At 34.8% G+C, this 21,732-nt stretch overlaps 1 protein-coding gene across 7 annotated transcripts in view; it reads right to left on the bottom strand.

Moving 5' to 3' along the window:
- The window catches only part of LOC149791338 (uncharacterized), a 234,754-nt gene that overhangs the window by 58,108 nt on the left and 154,914 nt on the right, over positions 1 to 21,732 (bottom strand). For all 7 annotated transcript variants that reach the window (XM_089969879.1, XM_089969883.1, XM_089969877.1 and 4 more), the window contains 4 exons: positions 12,348 to 12,464; positions 9,713 to 9,999; positions 8,350 to 8,508; positions 3,603 to 3,737 (listed from right to left, as the gene is read on the bottom strand). In XM_089969879.1, coding sequence (XP_089826005.1) covers positions 3,603 to 3,737; positions 8,350 to 8,508; positions 9,713 to 9,999; positions 12,348 to 12,464 — 698 coding nt within the window. The remainder of the gene's footprint in view (positions 1 to 3,602; positions 3,738 to 8,349; positions 8,509 to 9,712; positions 10,000 to 12,347; positions 12,465 to 21,732) is intronic.

Raw genomic sequence — 21,732 nt, 5'->3', positions numbered from 1 at the left:
ACAACTTTTATAAGAATAAACTACTTCAAATATGAAGATTTCTCATGTGCTTGAATCACAATATTTTCAACAAATTTTCACTTTTTTAACTTGTGATCAAGCACACGTTATCCTCCTTTGATGCTATTCAAATTTTACACTCATTCACAGACAGCTAATCACAAGTCACACTGATAGGATTGATCTCCTATGAAAACATACTGCACCCAACTTTTGACATTTTAATCATCAACTGTGTAAAATTTGCCACAGGACAAATGTTAACCCAGGCAATCAAGTAAACCTGAAAACATGACACAGTCAAGTGGTCAAATCCAACACAAGATTACCCACGTTTTTACTGACTTTCTAAATCATACCAGAAAACATGTATGCTAAGAAGCAAACACCAGGTAACCAGTCCATATTATTATCACCAACGCCATCAGAAAAGTGCTCAGTCACCCATACCACTAATGTTGGTTCAACAAATAAACATACACAGAGAACAACTGGAAACTGAGAATTCTTATAAATCTGGTTGTACCATATTTACCACATATGTTGGGACACAATAAAATAATTTTTTTTTTCCTGTCCCAGAACTTATGGTGAAACATTTTTTCACTTTGGTCATATGTCCCAAGACTTAAGAAATGAAATAAAATTGTATTGCATTTGTGCTTCCCCCCACCCCACTGCACATTGCAATATAACAGATAAATAAAACGTTGAATTGATAATAAAAAGAAAGAAACTAACCTTGTGTTGTTATCATTTATTCCTTTTTTCAACACGAGCATTTAAGAATAAAATATTTCCATGAAATCCGTAAGCGTAGATTCCATACTGTAGCGTGTATCTATTATGTCTGATACCACACACCACGTTGTTCACATGAACATTGAGAAGCAATTGTGTGTGGTTGTGCTCCAAAGTTTGAACATGTTATCCGACTGAAAACTGGAGCCAACAAAATCGCAAACAAGAGGGAAATAGTCAACCGATATCTTGAAGACGCCATTCACGCATGAAACGGTGTTGGGTGCAAAATAATCAAGATTGAATTATATCCCGGTCTACTGTATGATAGTATGTCGCAAATAAAAACGATCATTTGAAAACACATTCACTTAAGTGTAATTGACAATCTTTTCACCAGCTTGGGTTACAAAATTATCCTTACTATTTACCCGCAGATGTCAATGATACTTTGCATTAATTGTAACCACAGATGCCAAACACACTGAACATAGAAGCCCTGGTGGTGAATAAACACAACTGGCAGCAATCCGTTAACTCCTTCTTTGAACCTACCGACAGGACATAAAAGACAAAAGGTGATTTTTATTACAAAGCAAGCTGATCTCAGAAGCCGACTTTGGTTACTTTTTTTTTTTGGTAAAGGATATCAATACAAAGGTAATTTTATTGCAAAGCAAGCCGACATCGAAATTTGTGAAGTGAGACAATTTTTTAAATATTTTTTTTTTGTTTAATATACAAAGACGGCCGAGATAAGGAAGCAAACTTGGGTTCCTTTTCAATTATGTTCACGTGAATTTTGAAAATAAATTGAAACAATGGAACAAATATTGACGCATTATAATGCTTTGTGCACAGATGTCAATGAATTCGCAAACGAGGGGGAAATAATCAACCGATATATTGAAGACAACTGCCATTCACGCATGGCACGGTGTTAGGTTCAAAATAGCCAAGAATAATTTTTATCCAGGTCTACTGTATGTCAGTATCTCGCAAAAAAAATCATTATTTAAAAACACATTCACCTGAGTGCAAGTGAAAATCTTTTCGCCGGCGCGGGTTACAAAAGTATCTTTACTATTTATCTGCAGACATCAGTGCACCTTTGTAATAATTACTACAAAAAATGCCAAGCACATAGAAGCCCTGGTGGTAAATAAACACAGCTGGCAGCCAACAGTAGACTTCTTTGAACTTACCAACAGGACATCAAAGACAAAGGTCATATTTATCACAAAGCAAGCTGACGTCGGAAGCCGACTTTGGACTCGGAATCCGAATTTTTTTTAAAGGATATATTATTTTATTGCAAAGCAAGCTGACCTCAGAAGCCGACTTGGATTCTTTTACATGTGCCGATTTTTTATATTTTAGCTTCGAAATAAAAGAAGACGGCCGAGATATGGAAGCTAACTTGGGTTTCTTTTCACCAGTATTCACATTCTTTACAATAAAGTGAACCAATGGAACAGTTTTTAAAGTTTACAATATAATGCTTCGTGCGCGAACATCGATGACCCAGCATCATCCAGAAGATTTGGAGCAAAATAAAATCACGTGATGAATAGATCATTTCGCCGACAATATGATCATTAACATGGATAAAACTCTAGTGTACTTTGATCGCATTCCTGGATGGACTGACTATGAGATGGGCGTCAAAAGTATGAGAATTAGCAAGACTAGTGCAGATTTGAAAACATCTGACTTTTGTCCTTGCAGTTTCCGCTTCAGGTGGTGTGTTGTCTCTAACATTTTTTCACGGTATGAGAAAGCTAAAAATATATTCATGTACCAAAAGAATAGATCGCACGTGTGCAGGAGAAGGGTTGTGTTGATGAGATGCTGCTACAGTGGATTGAAGAGTTTTATGTCAAGTATACAGTTTTATATTTTTTAAAATAAAATTTCAGTTGGAGTGCAATTTCCAACATGTAATTTTCGAATGATTTAAATGGTGTCCCACAACTTACGACTCGAAAAAAATGATGTGTCCCAGAACATACAGTGCACAAAAAAATTACTTTTAAAATTAATTTATGGTGTCCCAACAAATACGGTGTCCCAACATATATGGTAAATACAGTAAATATGAATTCATTTCTGTAGAATTTACTCTACAGAACAAAGAATTAAGTTATGATATATGGCAAAGGACAACCTTTACGAGTTGTGTATGATGCTTCAAGAAATATTCAAAGGAAATAATTTCTTATTTTTTGTTTACAAATGACCTTAAATTAAACGATATAGTAAAAATGATCCATAAAGATCAAAATTTGTGCAAAAGAATAGTAAGCCCTCAAAAAACTGTCTCAAGTTACAAGTTATCATATTAACATAAAATCAAAATTATTCATGAAGGATCTCTGCGAGTCCAGAATATCCATGAAATTGAATCCCTCATACAATTTATTTTATTGGGATGGGGTACAGAGGTATTTACAATGCCCCTATAACATTACAACCTTGAAATTATCCTATGAATATTTCTAATTATATAAACAGTAAATCATAACTTGAAATATGTTTCTTTAATGACAGGTGGTTTTCCAAAATGGTGGTCCAGTAAGTTTTAATGCAATTTTTGGAAAGCCAGTCCTCACTTTTGGATGTGGTTATTGATAAATATAAAGCTGCTTGGTTGTATCATATTAGTTATAAAAATTACAATAAAAGAATGAACTAACCAGTATGTCTCTCATTCTGTGAAGAGTGATGCAAACAACAAAATGAAAATAGTGTGATGCTGTACAAGAAATATTTACATTATAAAATTGTAAGAGATTGAATTTTAGTGATTTAAATTTGTCAATGACAACATAAGCAACATAAGCGTTTCTCTTGGAATTTACCTCATCCATTTGTTTCTTCAAATCAGACTCGTCTGTTGTCTGCTTCTCAAGCACTTTAACCATCTGTGCTTCAAGTGTTGAGATCTTGGCCCTAAGATCATCTTCCAGAGATATTACGTAATTAACTTGACAAACCTGGCGAATAAAGAACAATGTCACAAACTCAAATATATATATATTCACACACACATATACTTACACACACACACATACATACACAGAGTACCAAATTTTTTGTACAAAACCTTCTTTTATTACAAGTACTACTGGTACATCAGTACAACAAAAAAAGACATTAACTTTCAAGTTTCCTTTTCATTATTTTATTTCTTAACAACAAAATAACTAAATATATAAACTAAAGGTACCCGATATCTGGAGATACAAGATGCTCACACGGGCTTGTAATTGACGATTTCCACCCAGTGCTATAGTCTAAAGTAAATGAAGTGCTATTTTCTACGTAAATACTATGGTCATATAGTTGAAATGGCTTTTGGCACACCCTTGTGAATTTCAAGTGAACCTGTGGTATGACTGAATATCCAGGACACAACTGTGGTCATGTCTCATCTTTCCACATTTGATATTTTGATCTTGTCTAAAAATACACCTGTTACTAATTTATTGACAGCATTCTACTATCAAGACCTTTCAAGCTTGTAAAAAAATCATGCCCATTCACCATCAAATATTGCTCCCACTTCCAAATTTAGAAAACCAGCAAAGAGTTTTGAAAAACCACTCAACAGAATCTGACTAAATGTGCCAGGCAGCCTTTGAGCATTAACATGTCCGAGGTACAAAGACTGCATGTTTCACTATTCAATACAACCATTAACAACAGGTCATGAAATCTATACAAAACAAGAAATGAAGCTTTTAAAAGGACAACAAAGCTTGCCTGCATATATTCATTTATTCTGAAGGAGTCTTGACATGTATTAGTCGCTATTCCAAATGATCACTGATTGATGAAGGCAAACCATGTGGTTAGTGTAGGTCACTGTTAATTTTGATTTTGACATGGTGATGATGTTCATCTCAGGATTTTTATATCCTGCTTAATGACTGTAAAAGCACCAAGATTTTAAAATAAGGCAATCTCAACATCCAAGTTGTACATAATCAATAAGAAATGTAGAAGTATAGTACAGCTCACACAATTTTTCACTTCTCCACACAATATCGTGGGGCATTCGATCCAACCATGCTCCATGGTGGAGGGATAAATACCTACAAATTAGCACCATGATTCAGCAAGCACATATCATTCATCTCCAATGTGGCTGGAGGTTGGTCAACACTACTGACTGACATTTGAATAACTGATGTATCAAGAAAACTAGCCAAGGAGAAACAGAGTCATCCAAGTGATTTACAATTGGATACCATTTGAACAATCAATTGTCTTCATGTCGGTTATATGTTTAGAATTTTTTTTAAAAATCATTCCTAAAGAGTCTTGTATCAAAATACACATGTTAAAGAAAGACTGATTGAATTCTATTTGCAGCTTTTGCCAAGTATCAAGACTTTATGTGCATTACAAATTCAGTGAAAACACTTTCACTTCCTTGAATAACATCAATTTATCCTACTGATACAACTGAAAAGTAATGCTCTGAGACACTGACACTTAAATTCCAAACAACAACCACTGCTATTTAAAATAAAGAAAAGAATAGAAAACATGAACTTTCTGCAATGAAATGTGAACTATGTGCCTAGTCTGTAAGTAGCAAAAGCAGCAAACATTATCAACAACTGCACGTGTCCATGAGGTTTAATATAGACACAACTATAAATCAGCTTCATTCTGCCACAACAGAGCCTTTTGAGTTTGTAGTTGTAACTAGAAATTTCTTTTTCTTTCATGACAAGTTCTTTCCGACTCAAATGTGTTGAGCAAGGCCATATTTTACCATAAATCAGAGTAATACAATTACTTTCAAGCTTTTCAAAAGAATAATAATCCCACCCCCACCACTTAAAAAATGAATTGGTCTGTACCCAAGAGAGACTTAACAGATGTTCTACAGATATCAAAACAGTAACAGTCATTAACACCTACAAAATGTTTTTCAGAAGTAATTCACAGGTTTCCTATTTGAGTATTAGCACCTTATTTGACAAAGGACAAGTATCGTTTGTACCACATATTTTGACAAGTCCTTTATGCTAGGAAGCCTTGTATCAAATTTTGACAAAATCTGTTAGGCTGTATTTAAAAAAAACTCATTTCAATAGCAGTCATACCTGATGAAAGACTAGCATCACTTGTACAAAGATGAAGGCCAGGATGTTTTTGGTTATATTGGTCATATTTTTTCAAAAGCAATTTCTAATAAATGTCTTTCAAAGCTGCTTTTTTAGCAACATTGGTCATATTTGATGGTGGATTAGCATAATTTATAAAACCTAACTTAATCATTTATGTACAGACAAATTTTAAAAATTTTATCAAATTCTGCTGAGTACTTGTGAAAGGACAATAGATGACATGCCACAGATAACATACCATGCAATAAGATCACTTTGCTTTACAGCCTGGTTAGCAAAAAATATAAAAATCAATAAGGCTCTCAACTTGACACGAGGTCAAAACACTGTTCTTTCTGAATCAATCAGACACCAAGTTGAAGGATGTAAAATGTTGCTATCTATTAAATGTATCCCCAATTAAATCTGAACAAGAGACCTACATGACCTGAGATACCTCAACTGGCTGCACTTCCCGTAATTGCTTACTAATTGGTCATATGTGATGATGCTTGGACGTGTCTAAATTGAATGGCTTTGATAGCAGAAAGTTTTCTGCGAAGTATGTTCAAATTCTGTCACACTGTTTTAGAGAAGATACTGTTGACATATTTTTGCATCATCCTATTTTATATAAATGATTCCCATCTACCCTCAGATATGGCTATATTTTTTTTAAACTGAAAAACACGAAACAAGTTTCATTTAAGTTAAACCAATATGCTGTCTTTGATATTTGATCAAATTCTGTTTATCAGATTCTGCGAAAAAGGTTTTATATTTCTTTGTAATTGCTGCCAAGTGTGCTAGATTTATATCAAATATATAAGTTTCAAGGGCTTGTGCAAGGATGATTCATACAATGGTCTCCCTGTATGGCTGTCTTTCAGAAAATGTCTAAATAAAGACAGACACAAACTTAAAATGTTCTTATGTCAAAATGTTAATTCCTTTATTTTGCAAAATTTATTGCAATTGATCCAGTGGTCTTTAGAAATTAAAGCAAGGCCTGACATCGCTAAACTGTCCAAAATCTATATAACCTAATGCAAGAGGCCTGATATCGCTAAACTGTCCAAATTCTATATAACCTAATGCAAGAGGCCTGATATTGCTAAACTGTCCAAATTCTATATAACCTAATGTAAGAGGAGTTGTCAAAGAAATCTGGGTCAGAAGGATGCTTTCTGTAGTAATTTCTTTAAAAGCTGTTAACCGCATACGTTACAGAAATAATTATTTCGAGGTTTTAATACATTTTGCACCTTTGTCCATATTTGTCCAATATTAAATGATTTTAAGCCTGATTACTTTGTTAAAGTTTGAAAATTCTGTATGCAGCAGTCGTTTAAGGGTTATTCTACTTTCAGTAACAGTGGCTTATTTGATACCTTCAATGTGTCATAGAAAATATCCTGTAAAAACAAAACATGCTGTTCTGCCCATTCATGCAGGAAAGTAGCAATGATAAGACTTTCAAGATGGCCACCATGGTGGACATGTTAGAGTGGCAACATTTTCATTTACAGATGATAAGACATCAGATAATGAAAGTGTCAATATGATTATCCATTCAAGAATTGCAATAACAAAATTTCCACATTGGATTTTATATCTTTACCATTATCATTTAGGACCATCTTGACATAAAAAGTCTCCAGCTAATGTGGGTATGTGTGAAAGCTTGCCAGTAGCTTCTCGTGGGTTGGTGGTTCTTCCGGGGTTTTCCCGGGTTTTTCTTCCACCATTAATACTGGCCGCCATGTATAGCCTATCGTGTGCTGAAAAGTGGCCATAAACCCCACGGCAACAACAACAACAACATAAAAAGTCTTTCAAGTGCAAACCACATGCTGTTATGATTATCCATTCAGGAGGAGTAGCAATAGCAAGATTTTCAACATGCTATAATCAATTAGGATGTCCAAGTGACTCTATTTTCATTAGCGACAAACGAGACATGTTTCAAGTTTCATGGCAATCCTCCAAGTAGTTTAGGAGTAGCGACAACAAACTTGTGCTAATGGATGGATTTCTGACTGACAACAGAGCAGCCCAGAAACACCTTTGGACTATGACTAGTAGAGCTAAAAATCTTTCTTTAATAATCTCTGTCAATAAGCATTCTTTCAGAAGTAATAGTGACAACAGTGTTTGAAGACAGCAAGCATGGCTGCCATAGTGGATGACCATGAAAAGTACTATCATTTCAAACATGCAAGGAATGTCTGGAACTTGCCCAGATTATATTGTTTGTATTGCTAGAATACAGACCAGTTCATCCCTAACTCAAGCAGGTGAAATGCATTAACAATGTTGGACTAAATGCTTAAGATGAAACTGTTCTGCATATACATTATACACATTTTAAAATTTGTATACATTTCTGATTAATTCATTACAAGGAAATGTAAATATTATAATCTATTAGAAGACATCTGAAAATGAATGTGATACAAAATGAAAGAAAGAACAGACTTCAAACCTGCTCAATAAAATTACGGGCCTCATCTGCTTTCCCTGTTGCTAGCTTCTTATTCTTCAGCAACTCCACCATATTTCTTTTGTAATTATTTAATATCTTGGTTGGTAGAATTGGTTCACTTTTATAATTGTGAACAAAGTCATTTCTGTCCCTACGAACCTGCAATGTAAGTTGGACCAAGATGAAATTCAGAATACTGTTTACAGTGTTAAGAACAACAGTTAAATTACAGTAATTACTCATTTATTTTAAGACTCTAGAAGAAATTTAACAATTATAATGACCAAGTTGTGATTTAAGGGCTAGAAGAACAAAATGCTGCCAAAATGCACATGCACATATAAAACACTTATCAGTATTTTGCTGGAAGCTTTAAATACAAGATCCCATGCATCTTTTTATTATCACATACTGGGTCGCAAGTGAAAAATGATCTCGTTTAAGTCTGTCAGGGTCTGGAATTATGTACTACAGTGTAGTTTTGAACATTTCTCAATTAGTGTTGTCTAAAACACAAATTGAATAATACAGTCAAACCCACTTTTCTCGACCTCGGTTAACTCGCCAACCCAATTAAGTCGACATTTTTGAAGTGGAACTGCCAAATTCTCTCTTTGTCTTAGCATTTTCTCATCGGTTATGTCGATTCTTTTATGTCGCCGAACCGTAATATCTCGAGCACAAAAGAGGGCCAAATTTGCCACTTAACGTCGGTTATCTCGATCCCCACGACCAATCGCCGGCTTTTGAAAATGTTAGTTATCGATGCCACTTCACCATCTCACTACCATATTTTCGCGTATATAAGACGCGTCTTATATAAAGTTTTACGTACCCCTCACCCAGGGTGCGTCTTATATTAGTGGGCATCTTATCTAAGTGTTTGCAATGTTGGAGAATATAATAAAGGTTTGTATCGAGAATCGACGGTGGTTTGTATTTTATACTGGTAAATCTCTGCTGTTAGTTGGTGCACATATGCCTTTTGTTGTTAGCAAACATGTATGTACATTTTTATAGCATGCCGATCGCTTCATCAAACAAATCGCGGCAACGCTGTTGTGTAAAAAAGACTCCAAAAACATGTGCATCTACATTCTCATTTATTAATGCACATCATGTACATAAAGAAATTTCAAGCACATGTTAATATATTGCCGCCATATTGGTTTTCGTTTATCTCGATCATCGGTTATCTCGACGCTTTTTGGCAAACCCCTAGGCCGGCGACATAACCGGGTTCAACTGTAATGTTAATTTGCAATCCAATAAAATGTTTTCTTACAACAAAAGCTTTTCAAATAAAGAGTCTATATTTTTTAGTATCCCTCCCTCCCTCTATCCATCCATCCATCTAAATTACCTGATCAGCACTTTTCCTAAGACCACCAAATTCTTGTGATGCAAATTTTGTATGGTTTAATAAGAAATCTAATATAGCAGAAATATCTCTAGTAGAGGCTGGATGTCTGTTCTGCTTTAAGAAGTCTTTCTCAACAAAAATTGAAAGTGTCTCTGTAACTTTATAAAAGCACATTTCTGCCTTTTGCCTGTTCTTGTATTCATCGTTCTGGAAGTAACTCTCTAACACCTGTTGGGTTGCTGATGCAATATCTTGTCTAGATTTTTCTTTCTGCTCCGCCTGACATCCTTCAATGAAAGAATTAAAAATTATATTATACATGTATGTCAAGAAGATATTCCGTTACAGTCTTTTCATTCGTGCATTATCATTTTTCTAGAATGGTTTACCACTATTATTTATATTTTTTCACTTGTAAGATACCAGGTAAAATATTTAACTGGTTTCATTTATGCCTAATTTGCCATTTTAAAAGTATCTCATCGTGAAAAATGTTCCTAGATCATAGTTTCTGTATGCTTCTTGCAGCTTCACTATTTGGAGATGATGTTGCTGCATTGGTATAGATGCACATGATTCAACATCAAACATGGGATAGCATATACTGTACCCAATTACACTGGGTGGAGTACACTGAACTCAACTACAAGGTGCAGAATATACTGTACTCAGTTACAAGATGGAGAGTAAACTGTACTCAGTTACAAGGTGCAGATTACACTGTACTCAGTTACAAGGTGCAGATTACACTATACTCAGTTATTCTTTACTCATGAAAACTGAAATCCAAGTACTACAACTCATACACTTATTCTTATTTGTAAGGAGTCAGTGTACTTGTAATTGTACTCACCCTCTGAAATGAAATTTTTTTTAATCAGAGTACACTTTGAAGTATACTACAGATGACAGGATTTTTCTCCACTCCACCCTGCATTCAAATCATGTATCACTATACCATAAAAACCAAAACAAACCAAGGCGAACACGTTGAATCACACATACTTTTGAATTATGCAAACAAAAAAAATTGATATCCTTTGTTATTATATGTACTTTTTATCCCAAGTTTTAGTAGACTTGAATGCATAATGTAGTCTTCCATTTTCCCTGCATGGATTTCCCTCTCTCAAAAGAATATGAGAATTCAGTAAATGGTATTTTCATCTGACGTTTAACTGATAATAAAACTGATAGTTTTTAGGATTCTATTTTCATACTGTTGAGACTGTATGCATCCATTTGATTAGCCTAACTTAAACACTTTTCTTCTACTATTTGTTCTCTCCTCTCTAATTTTACATTTTCCCAACCATGGACAATTTAACACAGATGTAACTTGGTATCCTACAGCCCATATTTTGTGACCTCTTGCAACCTACTCTCTCCCTTTCCCCTCCCCCCCTCTCTCTCTCTCTCTGTTGTAAACTGAGTCTATGATGTTTTTCTTGAAAGAAGATATCCATGTATAATGTACCTAGGATGGTCTTCATACAAATTAATGTATCTCCTTCAGACAGACATGTTTGTGAAGAAAGCCATGTTTAACCAATTTTACTCTAAAATTCGTATATGAAACTTCCTCATCCAATCCAATACAGAGCCTTGTTTATATACTTTGGGGACAGGACGTGTGAAATGCATTTATCATGAAAATACGAGTATAGTAAAAACTGCTATGAGTGACCTCTGCTATGTTAAATGCATGTATCATGAAAATATGAGTATTGATTTACATGTCTTCAGCAGTGGTGAGCAGTCTTACATTGCTGCTATCTCTATTACAAATAATTTCATGGTTTGATGTTGTGTTTTCCTTTGACCTTTATCTGATAATGAAATTATTAGTTCAGGATATTATATTTTTTGTGCTGTCAGGAGTCACCATAACAGGATTTTCAAGATGGCCACAACTGCAGCAGTATGGCACCACTGTCATTTAGGACTAAATAGGCATCATAAAATGTCATGTGTAGGGTCAGCTAAATATTTAACAAATTAAAAGCACAAAATTTTAAAACTTATTACACTGCTGCTCGGGGCCCCGAGTGGCCGAGTGGTCTAAAGTGCTCGCCGTTACAGATCACTGCCATCTCACCTCTGTCTGCGTGAGTTCGAGTCTCAGCCTCGGCTAACGTTGGTATGTGAGAAAGCCTGCCAGTAGCTACTCATGGGTCGGTGGTTCTTCCCGGGGTTTTCCAGGGTTCTTCCTCCACCATTTATACTGGCCGCCATGTATAGCCTATCTTGTGCTGAAAAATGGCGTTAAACCCTACAACAACAACAACAACACTGCTGCTCACATACATGTACAACCTGTGTCTTGCTCATGTTTGATAGTTCTCTATGAGAAACTAACGAGGCATGGTTGATGGGAGATTGTTGACTATAGGGTCCAGTAACCTGGAACTTTGGTCAAGGTATGCTGATCTCAATTAATGCACAGACAAGATATTGTGGAAAGATAAAGCTTAACAACAGTGACATGTAAAGTATTCCTGATATTAAACCATATAACAATACAATCATCTATTCTGGAGAAATAGCAAAAACAAACTTTGTAATATTGTTCAAAGGTTTGTCTATTTTTGTAATGACTATTCTTTGGTTGAGAACCATGAGAATGCATTGCTACCTTTTGATTCTTCAATTTTAACTTCTTCTGGCTTCCTCTTTGCTATAGGTGTTTGATTTGATGTGTTTTTTCCTGCAGAGGCTCCTGCTACTGATGCATAGGATACAGCTGGATGATCTGAAAGACACAGCAAAAAGAATTAAGATTTTCAACAAGTGTTCAATGAATATTAAAGTTTTGACAAAGAACAGACAATGGACAGTTCCGATTTTGAATGATAAGCTCCACCCACTTAGTTACTGTTACTGTGGCTCACAAGCTATCTCGAAAATGGCGGATCCAGTAGCATCAACAGCAGATTCATTTGATAAATCATTCTCAACAATATTTCTGAAAAATTCTTACCTGATTGCAAGATTCTTTCAAATCGTGCATTAAAGAAAAGCTTAAATTACTGTGCAAAATAATATATTCATGAAATTAGTATTTTCAATGGCAAAAATCAGGTCAAAGTTACAGCATACAACTGGCCATCTATGTGGAGGAATGAACATCCTGACAAACTGGAAGATAACATTTTTCTGTTCTTGCAAAATAATGCATACTTATTAATTATCAGATTTTCTAATATGGCATCTGTACTTTAAATAAAAATTAAACTAAAGCTTTCGTTATGTACCTGTTACATTTATATCATGTATAACTGTCACATAAGACTAAAACAAGTATTTCTATTTCTACAATTAATAATTTCATTATGTTTAGGAAAACAAATATAAAAGTTAAATAAATAAATAAACACATTACCTGAGTGATTGAATGAAATGTTTTACATATGTCCACAGTTGGACAGATGAATCATATCATAAGGGTATCATTGAGAAACCAGTAAATTTGAATTAAATCAGATCCTTGTAAAACGATCGTATATCATGATCTCTTAAAAAAGAAGGAAATAATAATGGCACATCGAAATAAACAACAACGTGCATGTTGATGGGATATATTTGCATCCGCTTTGACCTTTGTTCACTAATTAGTGTGACTCATTTTATTTTACTATATTGATGTTATAAGATTTTGGAGGTGTTTTAAAATCAGTAATTTGATAGAGATTAGTTTTCCTTCAAGTCAAAAGGACAAAACTATATATCAATGGCACGATATAGTTGATTTATAGTCTCAAGCCTAATAAAGACAAAATAAATATTTTATTTCACCTCTTCACCAATATCTTCACACCAGTTATTTATTTTTACCAAATCTTTCTTTAATTTAGTGCCAATCCCATGGCCTGTTGATCCAATATTATGTAATGTCATATCATCTGTGAACATGGTGGTGGTGGATAGCTCAATGTGATTATGGTAAATCAATGATGTACAGCAGAAAGAGTAATGGTCCAAGAACTGATCCTTGTGGAACACCTGCCTTTATCAGTTTCTTATCTGAAAGTTTATTTAAAAAAGAAACTTGTTGCTGTCTGCCTTCATGATAGGTTCAAAACAAATTTAAGCTTTCATGGTTAACTTGATATATCCTGAATTTTTCCAGCAGGATTTTGTGATTTACAAGGTCAAAAGCCTTTCTAAGGTCAGGAAACACTGTGCCTACAAGGCTACCTTGATCTGTTGATGTTAACCAATCAGCCAAGTTTGTCATGAATGTCCTTCCCAGAAGCCTACTTGTCATGAATGTAGTAACTTAAAATATTGCCAGGTGCTTTCTAAATTCATTACAAACATGGCTTTCTAATATCTTTGAAAGTGACAACAAAACTGATACAGGTCTATAGTTATTCATATCAGAAAGATCTCTCTTCTTATGTAGTGGAGTTACTTTTTCCAGTTTTAGACTGTTTGGAAAAATACCTGTGGAAATACTTAAATTGAAGATATAAATAAGTGAAGGTGCAATCAACTGAGAAGTGAGTCTAAGGAATTTAGCACTTATATTATCTATACCTGTAGCTGTTCTGACATCAAGTTGGTCCAATTCATTCAAAATGAATTCAAGACTTAGTGAAGGTATTTTAAGCAGTCTTCTTTGTTAAGTTTTGAACAAATTTGCTCATGTAATTCATCACTGCAGAATTTTTATAAGCGGTGAGATCCACATTTTTTTTATTTATGTCCTCAAGTAATCATTGAGTGCATTTGCAATTTCAAGATGTTTTTGCTCAATATCACCATTTTCATCACTAATACATGTAAATGGCAGGTAATTGACAAATTTGCCTCTCAAGTCATTGAAGGTTTTCCAGAGTTTTTAAGGATTCTTTTTTTGTAATACTATAAGATATTTCAACGGAATAATAAGTTTTCTTAGCATTTTGAATCATTGACTTCACTCCGTTTCTCCATAATCTATACTGACCAATGGATATCTTTCAGTTCTTAAAGGAATATCTGTGAATGCAATCTTTCCATTATTCGATACTTGATATATCTGTGACGACATATTTGACTTTTTTTTACTTAATTTTTGTGTACAGCATATTGGATAATGCTAGCTTATGGAATATTGGGGAACTGCAACTTCTATAATATTGTCAGCATTGTTAGTGTAGATGTGATCAATTAGTGTTTCAGATATCTCTGTTATCCAGGTGGATACATGAACTAGCTGTTGATAATTCTGGGAATTCATGATATTAATCCAGCTTTGATTGATATCATGAAGCAAACTGTAATTGAAATCACCCAAATAAACAGACCTCTTTGTTTTCTATATACAGAGTTTCAAGCTTATTTTGAAATGTAGTATACCAAGTATGTCAGTGTTCAATGGTCTATATACACAGCCTAATACAAATGGTTTTTGGATATCATGTTTAATTTCTAGCCAAATTATTTCCATACCAATTTCCTCAGATGATACAGACATTTGAAAGAAATGCCATTCTTAATGTAAACAAGAAGACCTCCACACTTTTGCAAGAGTCGGTCATTTCTTGGAAAACTGTAGTTGGGAATTTTAAGTTCATCATCATGAAGAAGTTCATGTAAGAAGGTTTCATTGAACACACAAAGATCAGACAAATAAAATTCACTCACTTCTGGTAAATCACTACATATTCACTGATGACACTGACATTGCAAATGTTTTTAATGATTTTTTCACCAACATTACCACAGCCTGTACTTAGGCACTTGATCTTTGCTCATGCTAGATGTTACTTTAATGTCAGTTCCATTGGCAAGTTCAAAAGATGTCACTGGCTGAGAAAGTCATATGAGTAAACACCTGGCAATCATTTCATTATATGGTATGGTATTAATAATAACCATGGGTAGCCTCATTTCCCTACTGTAGGCTCACTAATCTGATCCGGTCTGCCAAATCATGACCTCAAACAGGTGTTAACTTGGAATGACTGAATACAGCTGTAGCATATAATTAGCATGTAAATACCACCATGAAGTCATGTGATTCTTGTATAATGCACTTGTACATGACTAAGATCAGTCATCAGGTATGTGAACAATACAGATTTACAATCGAGAAGACATATATCTTTGTCTGTTTGTCTGTCTCTCTCTCAATCGGGCATTTATATGATCATTAGGTGCAAGAAGAAAATTGTGATGGAATATGTCTTTGTCATGGTAATTCATCTTCTAACTTCTAATGCAAATATATGTAATCAAATTTAAACAACGTATATTACAAACAATGTACATTACTGGTGCATCCTGCTTTAGCACAATTACATGTGATGTATGTTTTTTAATACTGACAATCATGTAATTGTTTAAAATACTTCATGTGGGATCCTATACTTTTTCATACGCAATCTCTTCCCGAAAATGAAATATTTTTTACACATTATTTTTTCGAACTTTTGGATTATTATTTACATATGAAAAATACAATAAAGCGCTTTGGATGACATAATCCATATACAAGTCGATTCGGAGTATAAGACAAAGCTAAGATTTTCTGGTAAAAAAAAGTATCGTCTTGTAGGCAGGCAAATCAGTAGAATCGACTTGTATATGGATTATGTCATCCAAAGCGCTTTATTGTATTTTTCATATGTAAATAATAATCCAAAAGTTCGAAAAAATAATGTGTAAAAAATATTTCATTTTCGGGAAGAGATTGCGTATGAAAAAGTATAGGATCCCACATGAAGTATTTTAAGTAGAACTTAGGACGTTTTTAAGATTCTGGAAAAATGTGATTGTTACACTTATGGCCCCATCTTCATTGCCATTTTCCTAATACTGCATATCTGAGTGGAACATTTCAGTGTTTTGCCTTAAGCCCATATTGTACACAGTCATGACACTGTATTTTGCTTGTGTGTCTGCATGATTGCACATTATCCCATTGTTCAAAACAGTAGAAACATCTTGATTTCTCATGTCAGTTAGAACAGTTTGTATGGTCCCAATTATGTTTGTGATCTACGTTCCAATGCCTTTTCGAGGCATCATGGCTGTCCTTTAGTATTGGGAAAATCTCCTTTACTGCCTTGAGAATGTGGGATAAACCCTTTTTATTTACATGGATTTTGTCTTTCGCCATTAAGCATTCCAGAACTAATCCAGACTTGGTCACGAATCCATGTTCAATGTCTATCATTCTTGATTCCACTCCTGACATAGATGTTCAATTAAAGCATTCAACTCACGAATGTCCATGTCAATTCTTAGGCAGGTGCTGCATAAAGACTGAGCAGTTAGGATTTTCAAGATATATATTGTTTATGATGTTAATCAAACTACCTTAAAAAACTAATGAGCTACAGTCCAAGTATGAAAAGTGAGTAAACTTCCCACATCTTTGAGCTTGCTGATAGGACAGAGTCTCCAAACCATGGTCCACGGCTTTGAGCTTGCTGATAGGACAGAGTCTCCAAACCATGGCCCATGGCTTTGATTTGTCCAGCCCAGCCCCCCTCAAACAACATTGCCTAAGAAAAAAAATTCAATAAAGATTTTTAAAAAATTAACAAATGAACACTGGACTAACCTATATAAAAGAATATAGTTTTCAGTGTTCCAGCAAGAATTTCAAATGATGGGTGCTGACCAGGGCACTTTGAGTGTGGCTGGACAATGTCTCAAGTTCAGGGCACTTCATGTGTGAATGGATCTTATATAGTAACCAATACAAAAGAGAAAAAATAAATATTGACCTGACAACTTAGACCTGGCATCACAGATAAATAGATGAAAATGTCAAGTTACACTATCAAATCGTGGTGTACAGCTATATAAAGCTTTATGTCTATTACTTTATTCAAAAGTTTGCAAGTTACAGCTCCAAACAAATATGATAAAGTCCACCTCTGACCATCAAATGAAAACAATGAAAGTGTCAAATTTTACACCCTTCTCTTACATACATGTAAAACTTTACCAATGTTAATACCACTACTTCTATCAAATTCAGTTACAAACAGCACACTAAATTAACCTTAATCTGTGACCATAACATTTAACAAAGCACTCTCATAACCTTCAAGAACATACTCTTAAGTTCCCATGTATATATTTATAAAACATCATCCAGCCAATGGGTTAGTTTCAGTAAACCTTCAAAGCAGAATAATTTAGGAAGATTTTGTACAAAATTACACAAGCATCCATGTACTCTGATTCAACATTTTCTGCAAGCTTGTGGACAGTCTCTTGTACACTTTACAAACTGGATGCTTGCTTGAATGACCATCAATTTCAGTGTAATCCAAAATGAGGTAGAGGAAAATACATGGAATTAGGTCAATGACATGGCATATGATAATAGCACCATGCTTCCAATCTAGATGGCTCATGGTATAGCCTGATCCAGGGACAAATTTTCTAATACTGTAAATGTGAATAACTTCTATTATATCCAGTCAGTATATATATGGTTATATGGTGGGAATCTTGACAGTTTCCAAGTTAAGAGCCAAGGGCAAGTCCCCTACTCCAGGGCATGACCCAGGGTATGTGTTGGCTGTTCAAGTGCATTCCCTTGTGCCCATATAGCAAGTCACCTTCTACAGCAGGGGTCTTGAGCACAAACCACCCTGAGGGCCACATGACAGCATATTTGATGGCCCAAGGACCACACCACTTTTGTTATCTCTCATGACACCCTGTGATGCCAAACATTGTGCATGCCACAGGATATGGCTTGGCAGGCTGCATGTTTGAGACTCTTGTTCTACAAGGTTTGTACCAGAATGTGTATAATTTCTTCTCATGTCCTTCAAACAGTGTAGGGTCAAAAGGTTGGGATCTCAACTGCTTCCAATCTAGTTCTCCTGGGTATACCAGCATGTCTGTTTTGATCTCATGTCCTTCAAACCTGTATATGATTACTGGGTGCAAATCTCATCAGTGTTCAAGTTGTGACCCAGAGAAAATTTACCCACAAAGACCATCCCTGGGACAAGACTGCAGAGTTTTTAACCCAAAAGTCCAATGCATATGTCATAGCACTAGCCATGAAGATAACACAAAACAACTTTTAGATTTCTACCTACAAGACTTTAAATTTTAGACATTTTTGGAAAAACTAATCATCACCAGAAACAGGTCAAATCCCAAGAGTCATAATTACAATTTTAAAACCAATATGTGTATCTGAAGACTACATCAAATCATTTCACAAAGTGTCAGGTCTGGGTCTTTAAAGATGAGGAGATACACTGCATTACTAATGGAGGGACAGACAGACAAGAATACATAATCCATACCATTTTAAAAGACATTCTATGAAACAGCTGTTCATGAGATTGTTGTTGTTATTGTTGTTGTTGTAGGGTTTAATGCCATTTTTCAGCACACAATAAGCTATACATGGCAGCCAGTATTAGTGGTGAAGGAAGAACCCGAAAAAAACCTGGAAAGAACCACCGACCCACAAGAAGGTACTAGCAAGTTTTCTCACATACCCACATTGGCTGAATCCGAGACTCGAACCCACGCAAACAGAGGTGAGATGGCAGTGATCCGTAACTGAAAGCACTTTAGACCACTCGGGGGCCCTCTATTCATGAGATGAGCAGCACAAAACAAATTTACATATCTCTGAATTTAATAATATAACTAATAACCACATACATTAACTTTGCTGACAAGACTATTTAAATTCTCAATTATACTTTGATTTAAACTATAAAAAGCAAACTATAGCTGAAGCATTTTCCATCTAAACTGATAAAATGATATTCCATTTGTCTTCTAATGTACCATCAAATATAAATGTTCCATTCAGCTGTAATAACTGTAGTGGGAATGGCTGTGAGGTAAATACACACTGCAAACGGGAAAATGAAAACTGCAAATAACAACCTATGCACATAGCAGGTTATTATTATTAGGTGATGTAATGGTATTGTTGACAACAGAAAACCTCCGATTACTAGGTATTTAACGTCTACTAATGTGTTTTCCTTCCGGATGATAATTTTAAAAGACACTGAAATTATTATCTATCTTATGATACTGGACAGTGACACTGTCTTACATACATTAATACAGGCCATCATTTTCCTCCTTTCAAGAACAGAAATTTAAGTGTATTTTACAAATTGAAAATCAACTTGAAAATCGAAATTGAAAATTCATTGGATGAAGTAGGATGCTCAGAGTGCGGAATGCATCTGCAGAATATGAAATGCACAATGAAAGAAAATTAATCCAAGTTTCCTCTGACCCTTCCCACCCCACTTTTGATAATTCAACTATTTATGTTTAATAATGTCCAAATATTAGAAATGGGATGGAAGTCCTATATCCCAACATAAATATCCAAATATCAAAAAAGGAGGTGGGAAGGGTCACAGGAAACTCGGACTACAAGAAATGTTGAGTAAAAAAAAACTGACTTGGAGTTTAGCAGTTACAATTTTCTAAACTGAACAATATTAATGATGCTATAAACAGTACACACTGCAGTCAAAGGTCAAAAGAAGGAGTATATAGTTACATTTTTTCTGTCCATGTTAAGTCCCAGTAACAATAGCTCTAGTCGTTATATTGAATGCATGTCCATTCCTCCATCAAGGCAAGCATTGATTGGAAATCATTACATAAACTAGATCATAAATAATCAAGAGTTTGTAGTTAACTGCCTTGAGAAGCCCCTCTTTCTAAAGTAACAACTTATTTCAAGACATTTTCAAAAAGGTTGGACTAGTCTTTCAAGTCATTTTCAAAAAGGTTGGACTAGTCTTTCAAGTCATTTTCAAAAAAGTTGGACTAGTCTAGCTCCATTGCATATCTTACACTTTCTACTGTTTCTTCTTTCTCTGTCTCCAAGATGAAACTAATCCCATCTGATAAGATAATTTTTCCACAAAAAAACATTTCTTGTTCTAGGATGTGGGTCTCCCTCAACAACAAAACAACATATTTTCCCAGTCCAAATCAAAAGATTACAAAATAATAATAATAATAATAATAATAATAATAATGAGGACTTTGTATAGCACCTAATCTTTAGAAGCTCTAAGCACTTTACAATATCAGACAACACCTATAACATAAAAAATAAATATAATGATATCATTACAAAAACAAACACTATGAAATTAGAAACCACGAAAAAAACATGCTGAAAATATTTAAGGTAGGAAACATTATTAGGTCTTTAAGTTTGTTCTTGCAGTCGAAATAAGTGAGTTTTAAGAGATCTCTTGAATGGGATCACTGTGTCTTTGTGTCTATATTCAGTGGGCAATTCATTCTACGTTGCTGTGCCCTGGTATGCAAAAGAACGCTGTCCATATGACTTTGTTTTCATAGTGAGAATAATGAGTATATGATTGTCAGAAGAGGAGCATAAGTATCTTGCTGGTTGTGTACACATGGGTGAGGTCGGATAGGTATGTTGGACTGGATTATATCAGTGAAACGTAGCACAGAGAACAAATTTTGTATTTGATTCTGGATTGAATGGATAGCCAATGTAGGGTACAGAGCAGCGGGGAAGTGTGCTCTGATCGTGGTACTCTAAGTATGATCCGAGCAGCTGCATTTTGAACTTTTTGAAGTTTCTGGAGTAGATATTGTGATGAACCAGATAGAATTGAGTTACAATAGTCCAGTCTTGAAAGTACTAATGAACAAACAAGTGTTTTAGTGGCATCAACTGAAAGATATTTGCGAATGGAGCTAATGAATCTCAGCTCAAGATATGCAGCCTTGCATATGTTCATGACATGTTGGTGCAATGTGAGAGTACTGTCCATAGTAACACCTAGGTTTCGTACTGATTGTCTAAATTTATTGTTGGTGTTGTTGATATTTATTGTTTGAGGTAAAGGATGTGAATGAGAAAGTCTCTGTGTTGTGATCAGAATGGCCTCAGTTTTATCATCATTCATCTGCAGCTTGTTACATGTCATCCGTGATTTCACATCAGAAATGCACCTCTCTAGACCTTGGCTGGTAGCATCAACTTCAGTTGGGTGGCTAGATTTGAATATCTGGGTGTCATC

The sequence above is a fragment of the Sinohyriopsis cumingii genome, chromosome 9 (genome assembly GCF_028554795.1).
Source record: "Sinohyriopsis cumingii isolate HCF-2022 chromosome 9, ASM2855479v2, whole genome shotgun sequence".
NCBI classification, from domain to species: domain Eukaryota; kingdom Metazoa; phylum Mollusca; class Bivalvia; order Unionida; family Unionidae; genus Sinohyriopsis; species Sinohyriopsis cumingii.
The sequence above is the reverse complement of the archived record's forward strand: the minus strand, read 5'-3'. Positions and strand labels throughout refer to the sequence as shown.